General features: G+C 33.9%; 3 protein-coding genes across 5 annotated transcripts; all 3 read left to right on the top strand.

Annotated features, from left to right (window-relative positions):
- Nucleotides 1-8,010: 8,010 nt before the first annotated feature.
- Nucleotides 8,011-15,619, top strand: LOC104711499 (homeobox protein knotted-1-like 6). Of its 3 annotated transcripts, none has more exons than XR_015595436.1 (5): nucleotides 8,011-8,766; nucleotides 8,877-8,999; nucleotides 9,093-12,093; nucleotides 12,338-12,742; nucleotides 12,848-13,131. XR_015595436.1 is itself a non-coding variant. In XM_087508780.1 (5 exons), exons 1-5 carry the CDS (start codon nucleotides 8,446-8,448, stop codon nucleotides 15,371-15,373), a joined length of 987 nt encoding a protein of 328 aa, XP_087364906.1. In that variant the 5' UTR covers nucleotides 8,011-8,445; the 3' UTR covers nucleotides 15,374-15,619. The 3 variants fall into 3 exon arrangements, 1 of the variants encoding a protein (XP_087364906.1); XM_087508780.1 differs by lacking the exons at nucleotides 12,338-12,742; nucleotides 12,848-13,131 and adding exons at nucleotides 14,887-15,128; nucleotides 15,215-15,619 and having other exon boundaries at nucleotides 9,093-9,234; XR_015595435.1 differs by having other exon boundaries at nucleotides 9,093-12,742.
- A 226-nt stretch (nucleotides 15,620-15,845) lies between these two features.
- Nucleotides 15,846-17,608, top strand: LOC104776464 (2-phytyl-1,4-beta-naphthoquinone methyltransferase, chloroplastic). The gene is made up of 8 exons (XM_010500543.3): nucleotides 15,846-16,040; nucleotides 16,134-16,198; nucleotides 16,285-16,375; nucleotides 16,460-16,548; nucleotides 16,644-16,777; nucleotides 16,867-16,928; nucleotides 17,019-17,118; nucleotides 17,298-17,608. The coding sequence occupies exons 1-8, from the start codon at nucleotides 15,894-15,896 to the stop codon at nucleotides 17,396-17,398; spliced, it is 789 nt and encodes a 262-aa protein (XP_010498845.1). The 5' UTR covers nucleotides 15,846-15,893; the 3' UTR covers nucleotides 17,399-17,608.
- Nucleotides 17,609-18,346: 738 nt separating this feature from the next.
- Nucleotides 18,347-19,017, top strand: LOC104776463 (pectinesterase inhibitor 1-like). Its single transcript, XM_010500541.2, has one exon. It carries the CDS (start codon nucleotides 18,459-18,461, stop codon nucleotides 18,954-18,956), a length of 498 nt encoding a protein of 165 aa, XP_010498843.1. The 5' UTR covers nucleotides 18,347-18,458; the 3' UTR covers nucleotides 18,957-19,017.
- The last annotated feature ends 222 nt before the right edge of the window (nucleotides 19,018-19,239 follow it).

Genomic DNA, 19,239 nt, shown 5'->3' with positions numbered 1-19,239 from the left:
CATTTGACATTATAAATCGTAAACTACGTTTTATACACCATGATGCACAAAAGCTACCACGTGGTTGCAGCCTTGTTCGATCGAGATTTGTAATACAGGTAGTTATGACTTATGACCACCAAAGCAGCGTCATGCATGCACATCCGAGCATTGTTAGTTAGAAAACTAAAGTTCAAATCTTTCCTTTTTGTATATTTTTGGATGGAGCGTTAATCTTCGTTGACTTAAAGAAGAGAAGATACGTACTGATCACAAAATCTTAGAAAAAGTTACTGATCATTGCACCTTTTTGTTTTCTTTAATTATGCGCTATACATATGTTATGTTTTATTTCATCCAAAAACAATTAACTTGCACCTAAAAGGCTAAAATTAGATCTCGATTTGCATATATCACGATAATATATATTTGTGTTTGAATTAATAAATATTCTTAATTAATAAATGGTAATAAACGAGAAAATGGATACCAGCACAAACATTTGTGCGTTCGACTTTAAACGATCACATGAGGTGTTGAAAACAAGCATGTATCTTCTTATATATATAAGGATTAATACATATACGTTATAAACTTATAATAGAACCAACCCGTTACGGCGTTACCTGTGGCCGTGGAAGAGTCAAAAGTACAATTATGTTCTTAGTAAGAATAATGAATAAATTGTAATGCACTAATTAATGCGTACAAATGTTTGTCGGGTTAGTAAACTAGTAATTATTTCCTTACAGAACCGGAGAGTGAGTGAGGCAAAGATTCACGTAATCCAACTTATATTCGATGTTGTGTCATAATTAATTAATTGATGAAGTAGTTAATAATATCTCTTGCTTATAAAAGACTATCATGAAAGATAATAGCATCATGTTCACTAATCACTATATATAATGGTTTTGAAACTACTCTTTTTCTCGAATTAATCAAATTAATCTCCAAAAAAAACACATTTTTCTTCAGATAAGAAAAAGAATGATATCTTTGTCGAAAACGAAAAATGGAATATCTTCGTTTGCTTTATGTTTTCGCTTTTGACATTATAAAAAGTAGGTTATATGGGCTGATACGAGTCCACTTCACTTTGACACTTCAAAGTTTAAACCAAACGAATAGAATATATAACTGGCTTGGTGTACAAGTACAACCACAGGTCCTCGAGAGTGAACGTTCGGTTAATGGTTCAAGAAAATATACGCAGAAGAGGTTTATTCAATCTAGAGCTTGACTATGATTAGAAATAATTTATGAAATGGAAAGAGCGCAATAATCGTCCACACGGTGAGACACCAGTGCCACCGGCTCTGCTTCTTAAATGCCTTGATCGGCTAGTCCGCAACCGATTACTCTCTCTTCCCGACAACGGCAACTTCTCCAACTACATGGTTAAGTGGCTGGCAACTCGTTAAGTCGCATAAGCTCCTTATTAGTAGATTGTAGCTCTGTTTACGCTACCAAAAATTCTAAACTTCTGTAGCATTACGATGTAAAAACGTTTTTTTCAAATAATTTTTACATTTTATTCAAAAAAAATTATGAAACGATTGAGATATCAGAACTGAGACACTTAAATAGAGGTGGTGCGATCATCAGTTTATATTATCGAATTCGTGACCTTAAATATTCCTTTTTCAGGTGGTCAACATATAGTTGAAAGCTTATTAATTAAATTAAGAATTATGGATGCCACTCTTATTGGAACTAAATTGTGGTCTTGATAAGTCAAAGATAGAGCGCACTCGCCCGTCGCTATTTGAACATTTATTTGGCCTATTTAATTAAGCTTCACAAAGACAAATCAACGACGATTAACGTGGCACTATTTCGTTTAATTTGGAGTTTGACTTAATTACGTATTATTATTTTTTTATATGCACCGAACTCGTTCAACAAACGATGAACTAGATGAGAAAAAACTAACTTTTTATTCCACAAAAATAGAATAATATTTGATTTTCACGCTCACAAACCACGATAACAATTAGGCCACGTTTAAAAGAAGATCTTAGACCACACAATATAGTTAAAGAAACGAACTAACGCATAAATTAAAGAAAATTTTTGAAGATATTTTTCAAATTATCTATTTTCTTTAATGTGGATCGATCTTTGTGAGTAAGTCAGCTTGTATTGACAATTTAACAAATAACTAATAAGTATATAAGTCAACGGTTTATTAAATTCAACCATGATAATAATATACTATCATTCAATAGTCAATACTATGATATTATAATGTTAAGCTGTCTTGGAGAGTATATTTAATTCTACATTTTTAATTTACTCAACCGTAAAAACTAGAACAAAGAGTCTAAAAGTTTACGGTAATGTCATTGTTGCGTCCACATGAGTTAATTTTCGTATAACTAAACAATCTGATGACCTCAACTACATTATCTAGGAAAATTATTTTCTTGAATGCAAAAAAAAAAAGAAAGGAAACAAAATTAATTAACTATACGTATATTTTGTTTTTTTTTAAATGGTATTGAGCTTTAAAATCAAATATTCTAGTGAAATTATATAAAATGATTGGAAACAAAAAAAAAAATCCGTAGAGACTCATAAATTTCTTACATATTGATGATATGTTCAATTATTTGGTAAAAATTGCACCCACAAAGAATCACCAAAGTTGAAGCTTGAACCGGGTCAGGCCCACAGCAACTGCAAGAGGGTTTCAGAAATTATATGGGTTTCGTTTCTCTTCTATCTTTTTCTTTTTTTCCTTTACCAATATTTTTTCTCTTCTATGTTTCTTTGTTTCGTTTTGGTGAAGTAAGGACCACAAGGAAAGAAGTTAACGTGAAGGAATGATTCAGAGACAACTTTCTTGTTTCTGTTGGATCGAAACCTTAATTAGCTAACTTTCGAGACATTTTAAGATTATGTAACGAAATTAAAGACAAAGTTTGTATATCATTTTGATGGACCACAGACACAAAAAAAACTAAGGACCACACTCCCAACAAAAGAGAATATTATTAACTCAACAACCATTTAACACTTTGCATAGATCATATGATGACGATGATGTTTCGATCTTCTTTTCTGTTTCAATGCATGCCCACAACAACATCACCAGATTTTTGGGGTTTCCTTCATACTTTATACACAAACACGCACGTGGCAGTTTTGTCTGTAAGAACACAAATAATATTAGTAGTATACACCAAATAGGACTTTTATTCCTTTTTTTTAAAAAATAAGAGAACTCGGTTATTACAGTAATAGTGATTACATGGACGTACAATAGTAAAGTGAAAGACAATCCTGACTAAAAAAAATATGGGACGCATATATTCTCCGACCGCAGTGGGCATATAACACTATAACAGTGCTGATGCACTTTATATAATTGAAAGCACCTTTGTGCATTTGTTAGTTTGTTAAATATTCTTAACTAATAATTTCCTTTATTTGTTTGTTTTTTAATATTAAGAAGGAAGATTTCCTTTTGCATCTTCATTTGTTTATATGCTCTCTAGATTTAGACCGGATCTCGACTAAAAATTTGAAAACAATTTACATCAAACTCGAAATCTTGAAGTATTAATTAAAACCTTAAAAATAGTAGTTGGCTGATCAATCGAACTCTAATAAAAATGATTCAGACCTATATATTTTCAAAAAAAATTCTTATTATTGTTTTGGTTATATACTAAATCTTCAGTAATACTAAACTAGTTCAATTCTAGATCTTTTACATCTTAGATGGTGGTTGGAGATTTTGTGTGTAATAATATATACTAAAAGAATAAATTCCATGACCAGACTGAATAAATTAAAATTTTGACTTCGAATTATATATTAAGAAGTAAGAACTATATGGTGCATATGATTACTAACTCAATAAAGCATATAACACTATGTTTCGTGCTACTTAAGCTGCATTTCAGTAGGTTTATTCCTCCATATATTTTATGAAAATATATCTCATTAGTCATTAGTATTTATTTATCTTGTTTACAGCTAACAGAACACGATAAAAAAAATGCATACAGATTGTTTGTCAGACAGACTCAGACTATGTCCACGTACTGCATTTGGATTGGTTTTTTCTTGTCACGTTTAGATTGGCTAAAGATGATATTTTATAATTTGGTTGAAAATGGAAAATTATTTATATAAAAGTATAGTTAGAAAACAAAATTTGGCTTACGTCCATCAAGAAGTGATGGAGTATATATACCAGGCTTGATTAGGAACAACAAAGACCGAGATATTAGGTGCTCTAATCAGTTTTTTCATCCAGAAATTTTGCGGTCCATTGTCGTCCACAAATATATCTATTCTGGGTTACTTTGTCCCTTTCCAATAATAGCTGCAGGTATGTTCATATTTAACTTCTTGAATGTGAGTTTTTTTTTTCTTATACTAATGAGATCAATCATTAATTTGTTATGCTCAATCATGTTCAAGTGGTAATATAGAATTCTTTCAAATAAACCCGCAATCTCTCTATATGATAAAACTAATTATAATAACATCGATCAAATATGATATTAACACTGATTCCTAACCTTTATACTAGAAAATTTTAAATGATTCTTATGGTTTTACCACACAAAAAACACATGCAGATTTTTATTTATTACTTAGGACTAGGAGTGAGCATATAAAACCATTAATAGAATCATATCAATTACAGTATATCTTACACTCATTGCTCGAATCATATCAATGATTTGTTCTACATCATATTCCAAGACTAAGATATATCACTATACAAGAAAAAGTTGTTTTGTATCACTTGATATAAATATATATTATATATTGATACAAATGAATTTTAATAATGCATGAGAGTAAAAATCCACTTATGTTGTCATATTTGAATTTAAACCTGATATACTCATTAGGTCTAGATAACTGAAATAGTCAGCACAAAATAACATTAACCGCATAAATATTAAAATTCCAAAAACAAAGAGCTTAAAATACCGACATACCTAACCTAAATTACTCCGTTATTTGATGTAAAACACTTGACTAGTCGGCTATACGCTTATAACCATTGCTACATTAGGACCAGATATAACTATCCATTCAAATATTAAAAGTGTTACAACTCACAAGTGGTTCAAGCTGATGGTATGAGTATAAAATAGTAATCCAAACATCTATCAAATTTGGGTGCGATCAACGGTCGAGATCCAAGGGAGTGGGATGGAGGGAACAAACCTGTGTTTGTTTTTTATATGGATTCATACGAAACCGTAGCTTTGTGTCAGATGATTTTCGAACAAACATGGCCCGAAAATGGATGGGTCAATCAACCTGTCCATCAACGAAAAGACTCTTTAACACTTGCTATTATTATTATTTTTGGGAGAAGTAAAGAAACACATTCGAAAGGAGTTTACCAATCCTGTTATTTAATTAAAAATCTGATTAGAGCACCTAATCTCGGTCATCGGGTAGGAGTTTACAAATCCTGTTTAGATAAAACGTCGGAGTTTAGTTTACAATACAAATCTGATCAGATAAACGTTGGAACCATTTTTTCTTTTTAAACGTGGAGTTTAGTTTGGATAAATTCACTGGTTACTAAAAATGGCTAGCGGCTTAGTGAATTTCTTCAATAATTAACTAAAAAGAAAAAATGTCCACAATTATTTTTCTGATCCTAGGTCACAAATAGTATGGACCACGAACCGAATTATGTAAGTTCAGTACGTTGGCTGCATATGTAGGCCGTAGGCATAGACGAATTTTATGATCTGGTTACATATATTTATGTCGTATTGCATTATTTGGTGATAAATTATTACAATTATATAGATAGGTACAGAAAATTGAGAAGAATCTAATCAAATCACAAAGCCTACACATATATTGATGGGAAATTAAAAGAAGAAACCTAGCTAGGTGAACAACCAATTATAAGAACCTAATAAAACATCGCATGTAGTTCTGAGAGCTCAATACACTTAATATGCAGCATCCAAGTGATATACATTAACACTACTAAAAAGAAACAAAAAATCTCATTTTCAAACCTCATTTCTTTCTTTAACCTAATTTACCCCTTGATTATTTATGATACGTTAGGTGATTTAAAGCAACCAATAGTTCACAAACTACCTTTAAAGTGAAAATGACTTTCTATAGTCCTTGAAAGAAGAAAAACAAACAGAAGCAAAGTTTATATTAAAAGTAGTATGATAGAACATCCCACTTCCTAATTGAAAATTATTTGATAGACTTAAAAAGCTGTCGACAAAACTAAAAGAATGGTTCCATTCGAAATATTATAGATGCTCCTTATTTTTTTTTTCTTTCTTTCGCTTTTGTATTAAAGTGCTCGTTTCTTTCTTGATACTCTCTTTAAATTACGGCCAGTTTTCAAACTTACATATAGAATACTAAAAATCAGCAAATATACCTAATTGCTTATGTCTATTTTTGTTAATAATGACTTGGATCATTTTCATCAGCTAAAGTCATCATGTATATAACAAAAAAAACAAAAAAACATTTGGCATAAATCATCGACCACATTCATAATTTTAATGATGTATATATCAGAATATCATCAAAACATATAAATCAGCAATTTATCCCAAAAAAAAACCATATAAATCAGCTAAGACGTAAGGGCATCTTTAACTCCACATCAGTTGTAGTGGTCTTAGGAAAATTAAAATATTTAAATAATGGTTTACATTTAATAACACACCATTCAACAGTTTTTGCAGGAGACCAATTTTCTATTTTTTAAGAACAGTTGTATCCACTATTCAACATTTTTATTATTTTAAAACCCTTAAGAACACACATGTGTTGTAGCCATGAGGATGGCCTAAGACCACTGATTTTGCAGCTCCTACACCTAGACCTACGTTTATCTTGATTTTATCCACAAACTTGCTTTACTCAGAGATTAACTATTCTAAAGTAAATACTACTAGTAGTCTAGTAGATACTAGATACTAATTTAATTCTAATTACAACAAAAGAAGAACAATTTCCATAGGGTCTTATCTAGGAACGGACTTTCGCTTCTTGAAACCCGTTTGTTCCGTACAATCGAAACATCCAAACTCAATGATATATCTAAAGTCACAGGCTAAAAGCATCACTAATCTTATCCATATTCTCTTCAATATTTGATATCAACCACTCGTCAATATTTCATACATCATTTAGAATACTAAGGGATATCTCAATTTATACGTTACACACTATATATTAACATTTTGTTTGTAATTACACACTATAATCTTAAATTATTGTGAAGGGGTTTATCAAAAAAAAAACTTATAGAAATAGTTGTTAATTTTATCGGTTTTCCATATCTTCAGAATTTTCCTCACGGGACAACAAATTATATTATATAAGACGATCATGATGTTTTCACCTAAACATTAATACTTTTGGAAAATGATTATAACGACCAGCACAAAAAAGTAAATGATTAGAAAAAAAAAATTATTACAAACTTGACTTTAAAATTAAAAATTTATATAAAAGCATAAAATCAAAAGACATATGTAACGTAACTTTTTGTGCAAAGATATATACAAGCCTTAATAAATATATTATTAATAATAAAATAACATATGAATAAAAAAATCTGTTTTTAGATTTTTAACTTGCAGCATTCGAATGATACAAAAAAAAAACAGTATCTTAAATCTTATAAACAATGTGAAAAAATTCAAGATCTAATCGAGTTCTGGTCAGTTAAAAAACTTTTATATAAGCAATTAAAAGTCGTTGATATCGACATCTCTGTTTTTGAAAGATAGTTGATCCTTTGTCTTGGATTCCTTCTTGCCGGAATAGAAGTTTAGGTTCACGTTCTTTGGGAGGTAATATTCAGTATAGTTGCCTTTAGTGATTGTCTTTGAGGAGTTTGTTCTCATTTTAGACAAAAGATCAGAAAGTTTTATATGGTCATTTTCCAATGCCACTTGAACTGATAATCTTTAAACTTGACCATATATGAATTTAGATAATCACGCTCGAACAATATTACTACAAAACAACATTCGCACGCTTTAAGATCTTAAACATAAAATATAGGGTATGTTGGTCAATAATAGCTAATTCTGGCATAACACAGACTTGGACCTTTGGTAGATTTTATAAGTTAGGAGGGCCTTATCTACTCGAACTGTGAATGAAGCCTGAAGCTCAATCGAGCCTTATAACATATGCCCTTTTTCGTAATTATCGTTTCTTCTCCATTCCATTAACTTTTTATTATCTTTTTTCTTTTCTTTTAGCAAAAAGGAGAAAATAAAAATATGATCCTTGCCTCCACTCTCCTTCACCGTATCTCTTCCCCTACCACTACACAACAAATACTCCCATAGAAATATCGTAGAACCACAAAAGCTTTGCGGTTTCATATTCTTCTTCATCGATTCTTGATTCTTGCAGAAGAAAGATTGAATAAAGAAGACGATTGAGGTCGGTCACACCGACGATCTTTTACTAGTCATGGATGGAATGTACAATTTTCATTCGGCCGGTGATTACACAGATAAGGCGGTGCTGATGATGTCACCTGAGAGTCTCATGTTTCCTTCCGATTACCAAGCCTTGCTATGTTCATCCGCCGGTGAGAATCGTGTCTCTGATGTTTTCGGATCCGACGAGCTTCTCTCAGCAGCCGCCTCCGCTTTGTCCTCGGAGGCTGCTTCAATCGCTCCGGAGATCGGAAGAAACGATGATAACATTTCTCTCAGTGTTATCAAGACCAAGATCGCTTGTCATCCTTCGTATCCTCGCTTACTTCAAGCCTACATCGATTGCCAAAAGGTGATCACTAGGTTTCACTTTTTCTTGAAGGATAAAGATAAGATTGAGAAGCGTTTTGTAAACTTGTTTTTATAATTTTATGGTTAAACAATTTCGTAATTCAAAAACAGGTCGGAGCACCACCGGAGATAGCGTGTTTACTAGAGGAGATTCAACGGGAGAGTGATGTGTATAAGCGAGACGTTGTTCCTTTGTCTTGCTACGGAGCTGATCCTGAGCTTGATGAATTCATGGTCTCCCTTTCTGTCTCTCTTTTTTTCTCTCTTTTTTTTCCTTCGGATTTTATGTTTTTTTTTCTATTAAAAAAAAATGAAAAAATAATTCAGGAAACGTACTGTGATATATTGGTGAAATACAAATCGGATCTTGCAAGGCCGTTTGATGAGGCTACGAGTTTCTTGAACAAGATTGAGATGCAGCTACGGAACCTATGTACTGGTGTGGATTCTGCCAGGAACAACGTTTCGGGTATGTCTTCAATGATAAACCCTCTGGTTCAGTTGTTTGATTTGGTGTTTATGGTTTTTTTTTTACTTTAATAATATAAGCTGTCCTCGATCTTTGTATCTCAATTAGACTAATAATTTACCACACCAACCCGGAGGATATTAAAATTCGTTACATAAGTTTTGAGTCATATGACCAGTTTTCGAAAAAATGATTGGGAGGTTAGTGATAGAAGAAGAACCCTAGGTTTTATGTGATAAAGCGAACTAGGAAAAAAATTATAAACCCTAGGTTTGGTGACTGAGCCACATCTTTCCATCTCCATAGTTACTTTCTTTTATGGTTTTTGTGTTTGTTTGTGTCTGCTTTTCTTTTGGCCAAGGTGAAACTCAAGAGAAAAAGGTCTGTTTTAAGGTGTTGTGCAATTATTTTTTTCTCGTTCATTTAATGTTTTAGAGCCAAGGGATTATTAGGGTGGTGTTGGAGTGTGGTGGGCTTTCCTCTTCTTCTTGATGATACTATTTTTTCTTTTTTTCTTCTTCTTGTTTATCTTTGTGCTAATCATACGATTTTTATACTTTATATCTTTTTCTCTTCTTTCTTTCTCTGTCAGAAAGAAAATGGTGTAGAAAGCAATAAACTTTTGTGGTAGAGATTCTGATTTTGACGTTTCAGAGGCTTGTTGCGTACTGAATGTTTTTTCAACTTGTTGCTTTTTTTCCAGTGAAAAAACCCCAATTGACAGAAAAACCTAGTCATAGCTTTTTTTTAACAATAAGTGTAATTGATTTTCATGAACTTATTTTTTGCTTCACTTCTAGTTTAACAATAAGTCTTTTTTACCACCATGTGTTCTTTCTGATTTCAAGTTACAACCTTATTGAATTACCTGCTTCTAGGACTCCAATTTCTCCATGATGAGATGATTAATGTTATAATTAATAAGCCGAAATTATTATTAGCAATAAAGTAAGTTTGCATTATAAGTGTATTAAATATTGTTCAATAAATTTTACATCTATTTAAAAAATACGAATAAGACTTCAATTTTAATTTTAATTTACTACTATTACAACTACATTTTTAATTTTATCAAAATAAAATTGAATCCTTAATACGACCTTTACTACGAAGAACTTAACTTTGGTCTATTTCAAGTTCCAATGATCTGAAGAGAAACTTTTGTTGATCATCGGAATTAGTATCATTGCCAAGTGGCTGCTCTTATCTGCATGTCCTTGTTGGAGTCTTCTTGAACTTTACATGTGAGTAATAAACCAAAACTGACTCGGTTTTATGGGGTTTAGATGTGTCTAGGTTTTTATGCTATGCTTTCGCATGAATGAAATGCTTACAAAAATTGCCTTTCTTTGTGGGTTTGCTGAGGTTATCTCTTTACACAGAGCTGTTCTAAAACTAGCAAAAACATTGTGGCCATAACAAATCAACTGATCACGTACGCTAGCTAGAAATACTGATAATGCTTTAGCATTTTTTTTTATAATTAAAAAACTAGTCCAAGAACCTCCACCTGATAGAACTAGCTGTAAAGAAATGGAAACTCCATAGAATGGTGGACTTTGTTCAGCTTTGCAGAGTTTTTCCTTATCGTGGTAGATCTCAAATCCAGCTTCCACTTGTACTTTGGTAATATTGTTTATTGCGGAAAAAAGCTGCTGATATTTAAAAACATATTCTTAACTAATCGAGAGTTAGCTTAGAGAATCAGCTGGTAAAAGGTTGAAAATATCACTACAGGTTTGTCCATAATGGGCGAATGTTTTATCATTAATTATTTTAAAATTTGTTCAAAGTACAACTTGCCTTTTTGAATGATCTCATCTTGTATTTTCTTTTATTGGTTGTGAGCTTTAACCATCTTTTTTCTTTCACCTGAATGAATCTTAAACTAATATAAAAAAATGAGCTTACAATTGTTAGACAAGATTCACATGGAATATGATGTGTGATCTACTAGTTTCTCAGCTCAATCACATGCTATGGTTTCTTTCGTTTTATTCATTCTGCTTTAGTAATACAATACTTCCACCCAAGTTGATCGTATAGATTGTTAATTTCTTGATTCTTGTGACGCCCATTTAGCACAACCTTTCTTTGAATTAGCTGAACACATTCTTTACTTCTAATGTTTAGCTAATTTAATCAGCATTAGGATGGTTACATGTTGACTTTTTTAGTCAACATGATTTTCTGTCTGAGCCAATTCTCCCAGATTTCTATCTTAATGCTGCATACAACCTCGAAGATGTTTGGTATATTTGATGTAGAAGACAAGAAAATAGCAATGAGAAGAATAAGTACATAGTGCTGCATGAGAGCATCTTTACTGGCAGTTACTCTCATGGTTACTCAACCATTTGGGGCCAAAAAACTGAATAAAAAATCTATTTACGATCCATTTAGGAGAGAATCGATTCCCTGGGAAGCATCTGAAGCAACACCATGAGTAACCGTACGTGGCCTATTTTCATTCGTAAATACATAAATATTAAATGAATTTTTTTTTTCCATTTTCTTTTTCTTTCTTCCCCATTCTCTCTCTTCTCTCTCGATACAAACGGAGTTCTCACGACCAACGACGGCGGAAGGTTGTTGGATTAACCCTAAGATTTGACGCTTCGGTTCTCACCACCAACGACGGCGGAGATTTTTTATGCTGCGACAACGACGGCAGCTCGATCCCGGAGGTCTCCGTATCAAATCCCCGCCACAACACAACCGCCTCCGTCGATGGTGACTGAGACGGAGAAGGTTACAGTCGAGCGTCACTGTGCTGCGAAAGGTAAAGGCTTGAATTGCTTGGTTCCGCCTCCTAAAGGTTACCATCAGCTGGTTCCATGGCCTAAAAGCCGTGACGAGGTAACTCCTTTGTTTGCAATCTCTTGTTAGAGTTTATTGGCTAACTAAAGCTTAATAGCAAAGCTCAAGTGGATTAAGCTTAGAATCAGAATGTAATAAGCCTAAGTAGATTGGATTAAGCTCAATATTCTCTTGTATTGCATTTTGGTTGGAAAATTCTGATCTTGGGATTAGCTTAAGTGTTGCCCAAAAAAAAAAGGAATTAGCTTAAGTAGATTAAGTGATGTCGAATTTGGATTTGCAGATTTCTTAAAATAGCTACAATTACAAGTATCTTCAGTTAGAGGTGCCAAGGTTGTTACTGATCCAAGTAATGGGCGATCAAAAGGTTATGGATTTGTTAAATTTGCAGAGGAAAGTGAAAGGAACCGGGCCATGGCTGAAAATGAAATGAATGGTTTGTATTGCTCAACAAGGCGTATTATCAGTATTGTTAAGAACTTAGCCAACGTTGATATCTTCTTCTGTGTTTGCCTTTGACTGGTTTTGTAAAATATATTGGACCGGAGTCGAGAGCATGAAGAGTGCCACTATATTATGTAAGTGATATGACTAGTACCTGAAGAAAGAAGAAAGAGGTTCAAGCGGAAAGTTATGTTGATCGTCAATGTCGCTTCAAGGTTCTTTCTTCATTGTCTTGATTGCCAAGGTGACCTCTAATACTACATTCACACCAAGTTCTTATTAATAACAGAGGCTTTAGAAGCTGAAATAATGATAACAAAGATGTAATCAGCCAGGTGTGTTTGTGCAGGTGGGACAATCGAACTTCAGCATTAACACCGGAGAAAGAGATATTCTACCTAGTGGCGATCCTAACATCGGCAGTGAATGTAGTAACATTAGTGAATGTTTGTATTGCTCAACAAGGTCATGTGAATGTAGTAACATTAGTGATAATCAAATATGACAAAAGTTGGTATCCTTTACATTGTAGATATTTGTTTTGTAGTTTAGGTTGAAATTTGTAGGGTTTTTTTTGTACTTGTATTGCAGGTTCTGTTTTTAAAACTGCAGGTTCTGTTTTTTGTTCTTGAATGTTCTTGATTGTGTTCTGTTAATCTATCCATCATGCAATGCAATATTTGTTTTAATTCACTATTCATCAAGAAAGTTGGCAAAAAATAAAATTTGATAATTAATAAACACAAAAAAAAACAATATATATTTTTTAAATGTTTGAGTAACCTTCTTTGGGGTTCTCTAGTAATAGGGTGATTTTGCTTAAGTTCTTTTAGGGTTGTTTTACTTAATTTATGATTATTTATATAATTAATTAATGTGAGAGTAACTATGGTGGGTTACTCCACTAATGATGGTCTGATAAGCTTGAATTAGAGGTCCTTTTGGTTTTTATTATAAAGTAAAAGGTGTCACATGGACTCCCGCGGATTCCGCTAGCGACCCTACCAACTTTTTCCCTCCGATCCTAAGATTTTAATTTTGATTTGGTTAATAGAAAAAAAAAAAAAAAAAAGGGAAACATAGGTTTTTTTTTTTTTTTTTTTTTTTTTTGAAACATAGGGTTCTCTACACACCACAATCAAATCATCTATAAGACTGTGGCTATGCTTCTATATCTTTCTCAACTCTTTTGCATATAGTGGTTGGCATGCCCTCTTGTTGCGTTGTTCCCTTGGTGGGTCGTATTGTGTCTCTTTGCGGCACGCTACTTGCACGTATCTACTTGCATGTTACCTTCTTCGGTCAACCCTATTTTCCAAGCAGTCAATGCATAGCTGAAAATGTAATAATATAACCCCAAAAACATACAAACTATCGTTTTTGTACCCTAACGACGCATATCAGCATATATGTACTGTGTATACAGTGACAACGTAATAATTTCTCTGATATGGATCAACTCATGTTTTATGCATTTTTTTGTATGTATTTTTTAGTTTGTATTGGCCAGTTTGATCTCTTTAGTGAGGTGGGGATTTAATTTTAGAGATTGTTATCATCTCTATTTCCTTCATGATTGTTGCCATGGCTGTTGTAGAGATCTCTGACTTTCTTATACGTGTATTAAAAGTAACTGACTAACATTGTGTGTAGATATTATGTAGTCCATTATTTTTGTATGACTGACTAGATCTTTTTAATTCGGACTAACCACGGATGCTTGGTCCGACTATAATTTCTGTCACATAGTCAAAACTATTGTAAAATCAGGTAATGTTCTTGAATCATCTTTGGGTTGAGTTTTTGGTGTCAGAGAAGCTTGAGTAAGTGGGTCAGTAGAGTCGTTGGGGCATATATATAAATGTGCAATTCATTTAAGAAAGAGAGAGAGAGAGTGAAAAGGAAATTTGGGTTTTGGGGTGTTGCGGAGAACATAAATGTTAGGTGTAGCGTTATTTCCGGGGGTTCACACAAACCTCTAATGTGTTATTCACAGGTGTCGTAGTCATATTGGGTAATGAGTAGGCCAAGGGAGGGGTATGTCTCCTCATGGGGACAAGACTATTAGTCCTCTCCTGACAAATGACAATGGAGGTAACTATTCACTGCGGCGGTTTTTTGACTGCTGCACTCAATCGTGTGCGTCCTTGATATGCTCTCCCCTTCCCTATCCTCCTCCTTTCCCATTTCTGCCCCTCTCTCTTCTCTTTAGCCACTTAGCCGTTTAGCCGAGAAAGCCAACTTTTCATTATAGTGTACTGTTTCCTTCCTTTTACTTGTTATATAAAGTATAAACCATTCTCTTGGCTGTTTCTCCACGTGCATATGACATATGTTATGGCTTAATTAAAAACGTTACTGAATTGTTTGATAATTTGTGTGTAACAGAGGATGGTGCAATATCATCAGACGAGGAACTGAGTGGAGGCGATCATGAGGTAGCGGAGGATGGAAAACAAAGATGCGAAGACCGTGATCTCAAGGACAGGTTGCTACGCAAATTTGGAAGCCGTATAAGTTCTCTAAAGCTGGAGTTCTCAAAGAAGAAGAAGAAAGGAAAGCTACCTAGAGAAGCAAGACAAGCTCTTCTTGATTGGTGGAATCTCCATTATAAATGGCCTTACCCTACTGTAAGCAAAAACACAATTATCTAAATATCTAACCATTACACTTATATTTTTACATGGGTGAGATATGAATATGTCTACCTACACAGGAGGGAGATAAGATAGCTTTAGCTGATGCAACGGGGTTAGACCAGAAACAAATCAACAATTGGTTTATAAACCAAAGGAAACGCCATTGGAAGCCGTCAGAGAATATGCCTTTCGCTATGATGGATGATTCAAGTGGCTCATTCTTCACCGAGGAATGAATTTATTTTATGGGGTTATCATCATTTATTAACTTTAAAATTTAAAGATGGGTGTATTTGAAAAAATGTATAATTCTCTCTTGCTTTGCCGACAAAAAAAAAAGGGAAAGAGTGAAGCATGCACGAGACATGAATGGAATGCAATATTAACACTCACTCACATGTAGGAAGAAACAAGGGGGACAAGTCAAAAAAATGCTTTGTAACTATTATTATCAGTGAATAAAAAATAACTTCTTTGGTCTCTTCCTAATGTTATAACATTATATTTTTACATTGTTGTTAGTTGTGTGTGTGCGGTGTGCCAATCAGACTCATTCAATCTAAGCAAAAATAAGTCAGTAACTGGCAAGTCTGGAACCTTGTGGCCATGACCATCTTTGTTTCAATTTTGCGGGTGGGTCTCAAATTAATCATATTGGGCCTTAAATCAGCCCATTAATAAACTGAAACAATATTTTTAACCCAATCCGAGTAATCGGGACAAAACCCACATGATCGTTAATCAGCGGCCAAACACATGGCGGCACTACTTGGTATCCTCTCTCCAGTGACCTTCACCGGCGTCAAGCTCCCGGTTAATTTCCGATCGCGGCGGAGAACGGCGGTGAAATGCTCGAACGAACGCCGTGTTCTCTTCAACCGCATTGCTCCAGTTTACGATAACGTTTGAATCTATTCCTTCCTTTGGTCTTATCTCCTTCTCATCTTTAAGGCTTAAGCTTTTCAAAATCATTGTGTTCTTATATGGGTTTTGTAGTTGAATGATCTCTTAAGCTTAGGCCAGCATCGGATTTGGAAGAACATGGCTGTCTCATGGAGCGGGTGAGATAGTATTCTGTATATCTCTCTTTTTGTCTATCTTATATCTCAAATTCCTGATTTTGGGTTGGTTTAATTTGAAAAATTAGAGCGAAAACAGGAGATTACGTTCTTGATTTGTGTTGTGGAAGTGGTGATTTGGCGTTTCTCTTATCTGAGAAAGTTGGTTCAACCGGCAAGGTTTGTGTTCTTTGCTTAGTCTGGTTTTGTGTTCTTGAAATGTCGATGCTTGGATCAGTTTTAATGAATTTGTAATATTTATAGGTGATGGGTTTGGATTTCTCATGTGAACAACTAGCTGTTGCAGCATCAAGACAGAATCTTAAAGCAAGGTCTTGTTACAAGTGTATAGAGTGAGCACTGGTAAAATCATGCTTGTTGTTTGTGTTCTAATCATCTCTTGATGAAAGACTCAAAAACTTAAATACGTTTTCAATGTGTTTATTAGGTGGATTGAAGGTGATGCTCTTGATTTGCCATTTGGTGACTGTGAATTTGATGCTATTACTATGGGTTATGGTCTTAGAAACGTTGTTGATAGAGATAGAGCCATGAAGGAGATGTATCGGGTTTTGAAACCAGGTCTGTTTTTTTTTTCTTTGTATATTTGATTTTTTTAGCAAAGGCTGCTTTTGTGGTATGCTTAGTTGTTGCCTCCTGTTGGTTTTCAGGTTCAAGAGTGTCCATACTTGATTTCAATAAGAGCAACCAATCCGTTACTAGGTTTATGCAGGTGCTTGTTTTTTCTACAAAGACTGTGATGTGTGATTTTGGTAGTTATATTTTGAGGAAATAATTTGGTTTGGTGGTTTGGTTTTGTTAGGATTGGATGATTGACAATGTAGTTGTCCCTGTGGCTACTGTTTATGGCCTTGCAAAGGAGTATGAATATCTGAAATCTTCAATCAACGGGTACCTAACAGGTTCGTTCTCTGTTGATACCATATATGCTTTTTCCATTACACGGCACAGCTGATATTTGTGTTTGTAATCGGCTTTGTGACATTTTCACCTATTGAACAGATCAAAACTTGAAAGGCGTATATACTATATCTATCGTGTTTTGATTAGCTGATTGGAATGTGAAAATGTCCTTTTGTAGGAGAAGAGCTAGAGACTCTTGCTCTAGAAGCTGGCTTCTCAAGTGCACGTCATTATGAGATAAGCGGTGGTTTTATGGGGAATTTGGTCGCTGAGAGGTAAACGAATAACACCAGATAGATGTGCACTATCTTTATGTGGATTTTTATAAGAAAAGAGATATATGTAGAGGAATTATTTTTTATATCTGTATAACTTACTTCTGTGATCAAACTGTCAATGTAATCTGTTTCTCGTACACTACACTCTTAGCGATCCCAACGATGATTGTGAATCTTTCCTCCCAGTTTAAGCATTTTGCCTCTGTTTCTATCTGGCTTAGAGTAAAGTAGATTTCAATGTGAGCAACATATCTGATCCAGGGATCGATATCCATTATTTGTCTAGTTTGGTTAGGTTCACTTGATTTGATTGCATGATGTTCAGAACAAATAACATACACTTTCTAATATGTTAGATTAAGTATTAAGAATATAAAGCCTCTGATTTTTATACTTAATAAGTAGTCTAGCATACATCTTAATAGATGATGATTAATCGGGCATGAGGCTTTATAGAGCTTCTTGGATCATATCACGTTTTCAGAAGTAAAATTAGGTCCCGGCATCTTCAAGTTTGATACAAACATTGAAATTTAATGACATAAACTATATCAAAGTAGGTTATCTGTTACTGTCAAGTAATTAAGTCTCCGCATCTTCAATATTTTACTATTGAATAATTCTTTATTTGATCCAATAAGATCCATCTTTTATCTTATCAATTACCACTTGGTTAAAAGTAAAACTAGATCAGCTGGACGTAATACTTTCACAGAAAAATCCCATATATCTTAGAACAAATCTAGTTTTGCCCACCAAAACAGAACAACAAAATAAGTTCAAACACAAAAACAAAAAATTAACAAGAAAACGATAACCCACTATAATACCTAATTAACAAACATACCAAAATAGTTATGTCCGGTCTAATTCACCGGTGGCAAATTAGTCAGAAACTTACTAAATATAACCATTTTATTGCATCAGCATATATAAAACTCATGACCTCCCTCCTCCTTATCAAAAACTATCCACCACCCGGTGTTTCAAATCACAAACACAAGAACGTATATATTATACGCACAACATATATACGTTTCCGTGTATATATTACACACACGATGTCTATCAATCCCTGTATGACAATCGTTGCGACGATCTTCGTCCTTATCGCCACCTCAAGCCAAAGCGTGGCATCGTTGGGGCTTTCTCTCATCGACCCATGCACGGTGTCGGATTTCCCAGCATTGTGCAGAGGCACCATCAAGGGTCAAACGAATGTGAATGCAGCAACGGACGTGGCCATTAGAGAGTTGATGAAGCGTACGAGGCAAGCCAAAACAATCGCCGAGAAAGAGCTGACACGCGACGGAGGAGTCGCGACTTGTTTGTCAAACTTCAATAGCGCGTTTGATAATTTGGACAAGGCCCTTAAGAACATCAAGGAGAATGATGGTTTTAGCCTTAACATTAACCTTAGCGCCGCGTTGACGGACTATGATTCTTGCAGCGATGCGATGAAGGAGACTCGGGAGGTTAATGTTGTTTACAAATCCGCAGGAGTTTTGTACCAGATGGCTGATAATTGCTTGGCGCTATCAACCCTCGTTAAACTATGATAAAGAATTTGGGGATTTCGAAGAAGAAAAATACTAATGTTTTTATGGGTTTATTTCTTTGTTATTTTGCTTCTTTAATTTGATTAAGTTCACTTAAAAAAAATTAAGAAAAAGAACAATGGAAAAAAAAAAAAAAGAGGGAGATCATGTGTGTTTGTGTGTATCTAATTTGTAATTTGGACACCGGCGGGTTCTAGTTTCAAACATGTCAATATCTGTTCATGTCTTAATTGTTTCAAGGGTGATTTACTCAAGTGTTATCCAAATTAGGTAATATTACCAG

This window comes from Camelina sativa, chromosome 3 (assembly GCF_030686135.1).
Source record: "Camelina sativa cultivar CO46 ecotype springtype chromosome 3, ASM3068613v1".
Classification (NCBI taxonomy): domain Eukaryota; kingdom Viridiplantae; phylum Streptophyta; class Magnoliopsida; order Brassicales; family Brassicaceae; genus Camelina; species Camelina sativa.
Note: the sequence above shows the minus strand (reverse complement) of the source record. Positions and strands in the feature narration are given on the sequence as shown.

What these genes read in the sequence shown, in the direction of transcription:
- LOC104711499 (XM_087508780.1), top strand. Translation starts at nt 8,446, where the DNA reads ATGGATGGAATGTACAATTTTCATTCGGCCGGTGATTACACAGATAAG. An exon ending in CTGAGCTTGATGAATTCATG is followed by an intron (nt 9,000 to 9,092) that starts GTCTCCCTTTCT and finishes AAAATAATTCAG; the next exon opens with GAAACGTACTGTGATATATT. An exon ending in ATAAATGGCCTTACCCTACT is followed by an intron (nt 15,129 to 15,214) that starts GTAAGCAAAAAC and finishes CTACCTACACAG; the next exon opens with GAGGGAGATAAGATAGCTTT.
- LOC104776464 (XM_010500543.3), top strand. Translation starts at nt 15,894, where the DNA reads ATGGCGGCACTACTTGGTATCCTCTCTCCAGTGACCTTCACCGGCGTC. An exon ending in TCTTGTTACAAGTGTATAGA is followed by an intron (nt 16,549 to 16,643) that starts GTGAGCACTGGT and finishes TGTGTTTATTAG; the next exon opens with GTGGATTGAAGGTGATGCTC. An exon ending in AATCAACGGGTACCTAACAG is followed by an intron (nt 17,119 to 17,297) that starts GTTCGTTCTCTG and finishes GTCCTTTTGTAG; the next exon opens with GAGAAGAGCTAGAGACTCTT.
- LOC104776463 (XM_010500541.2), top strand. Translation starts at nt 18,459, where the DNA reads ATGTCTATCAATCCCTGTATGACAATCGTTGCGACGATCTTCGTCCTT.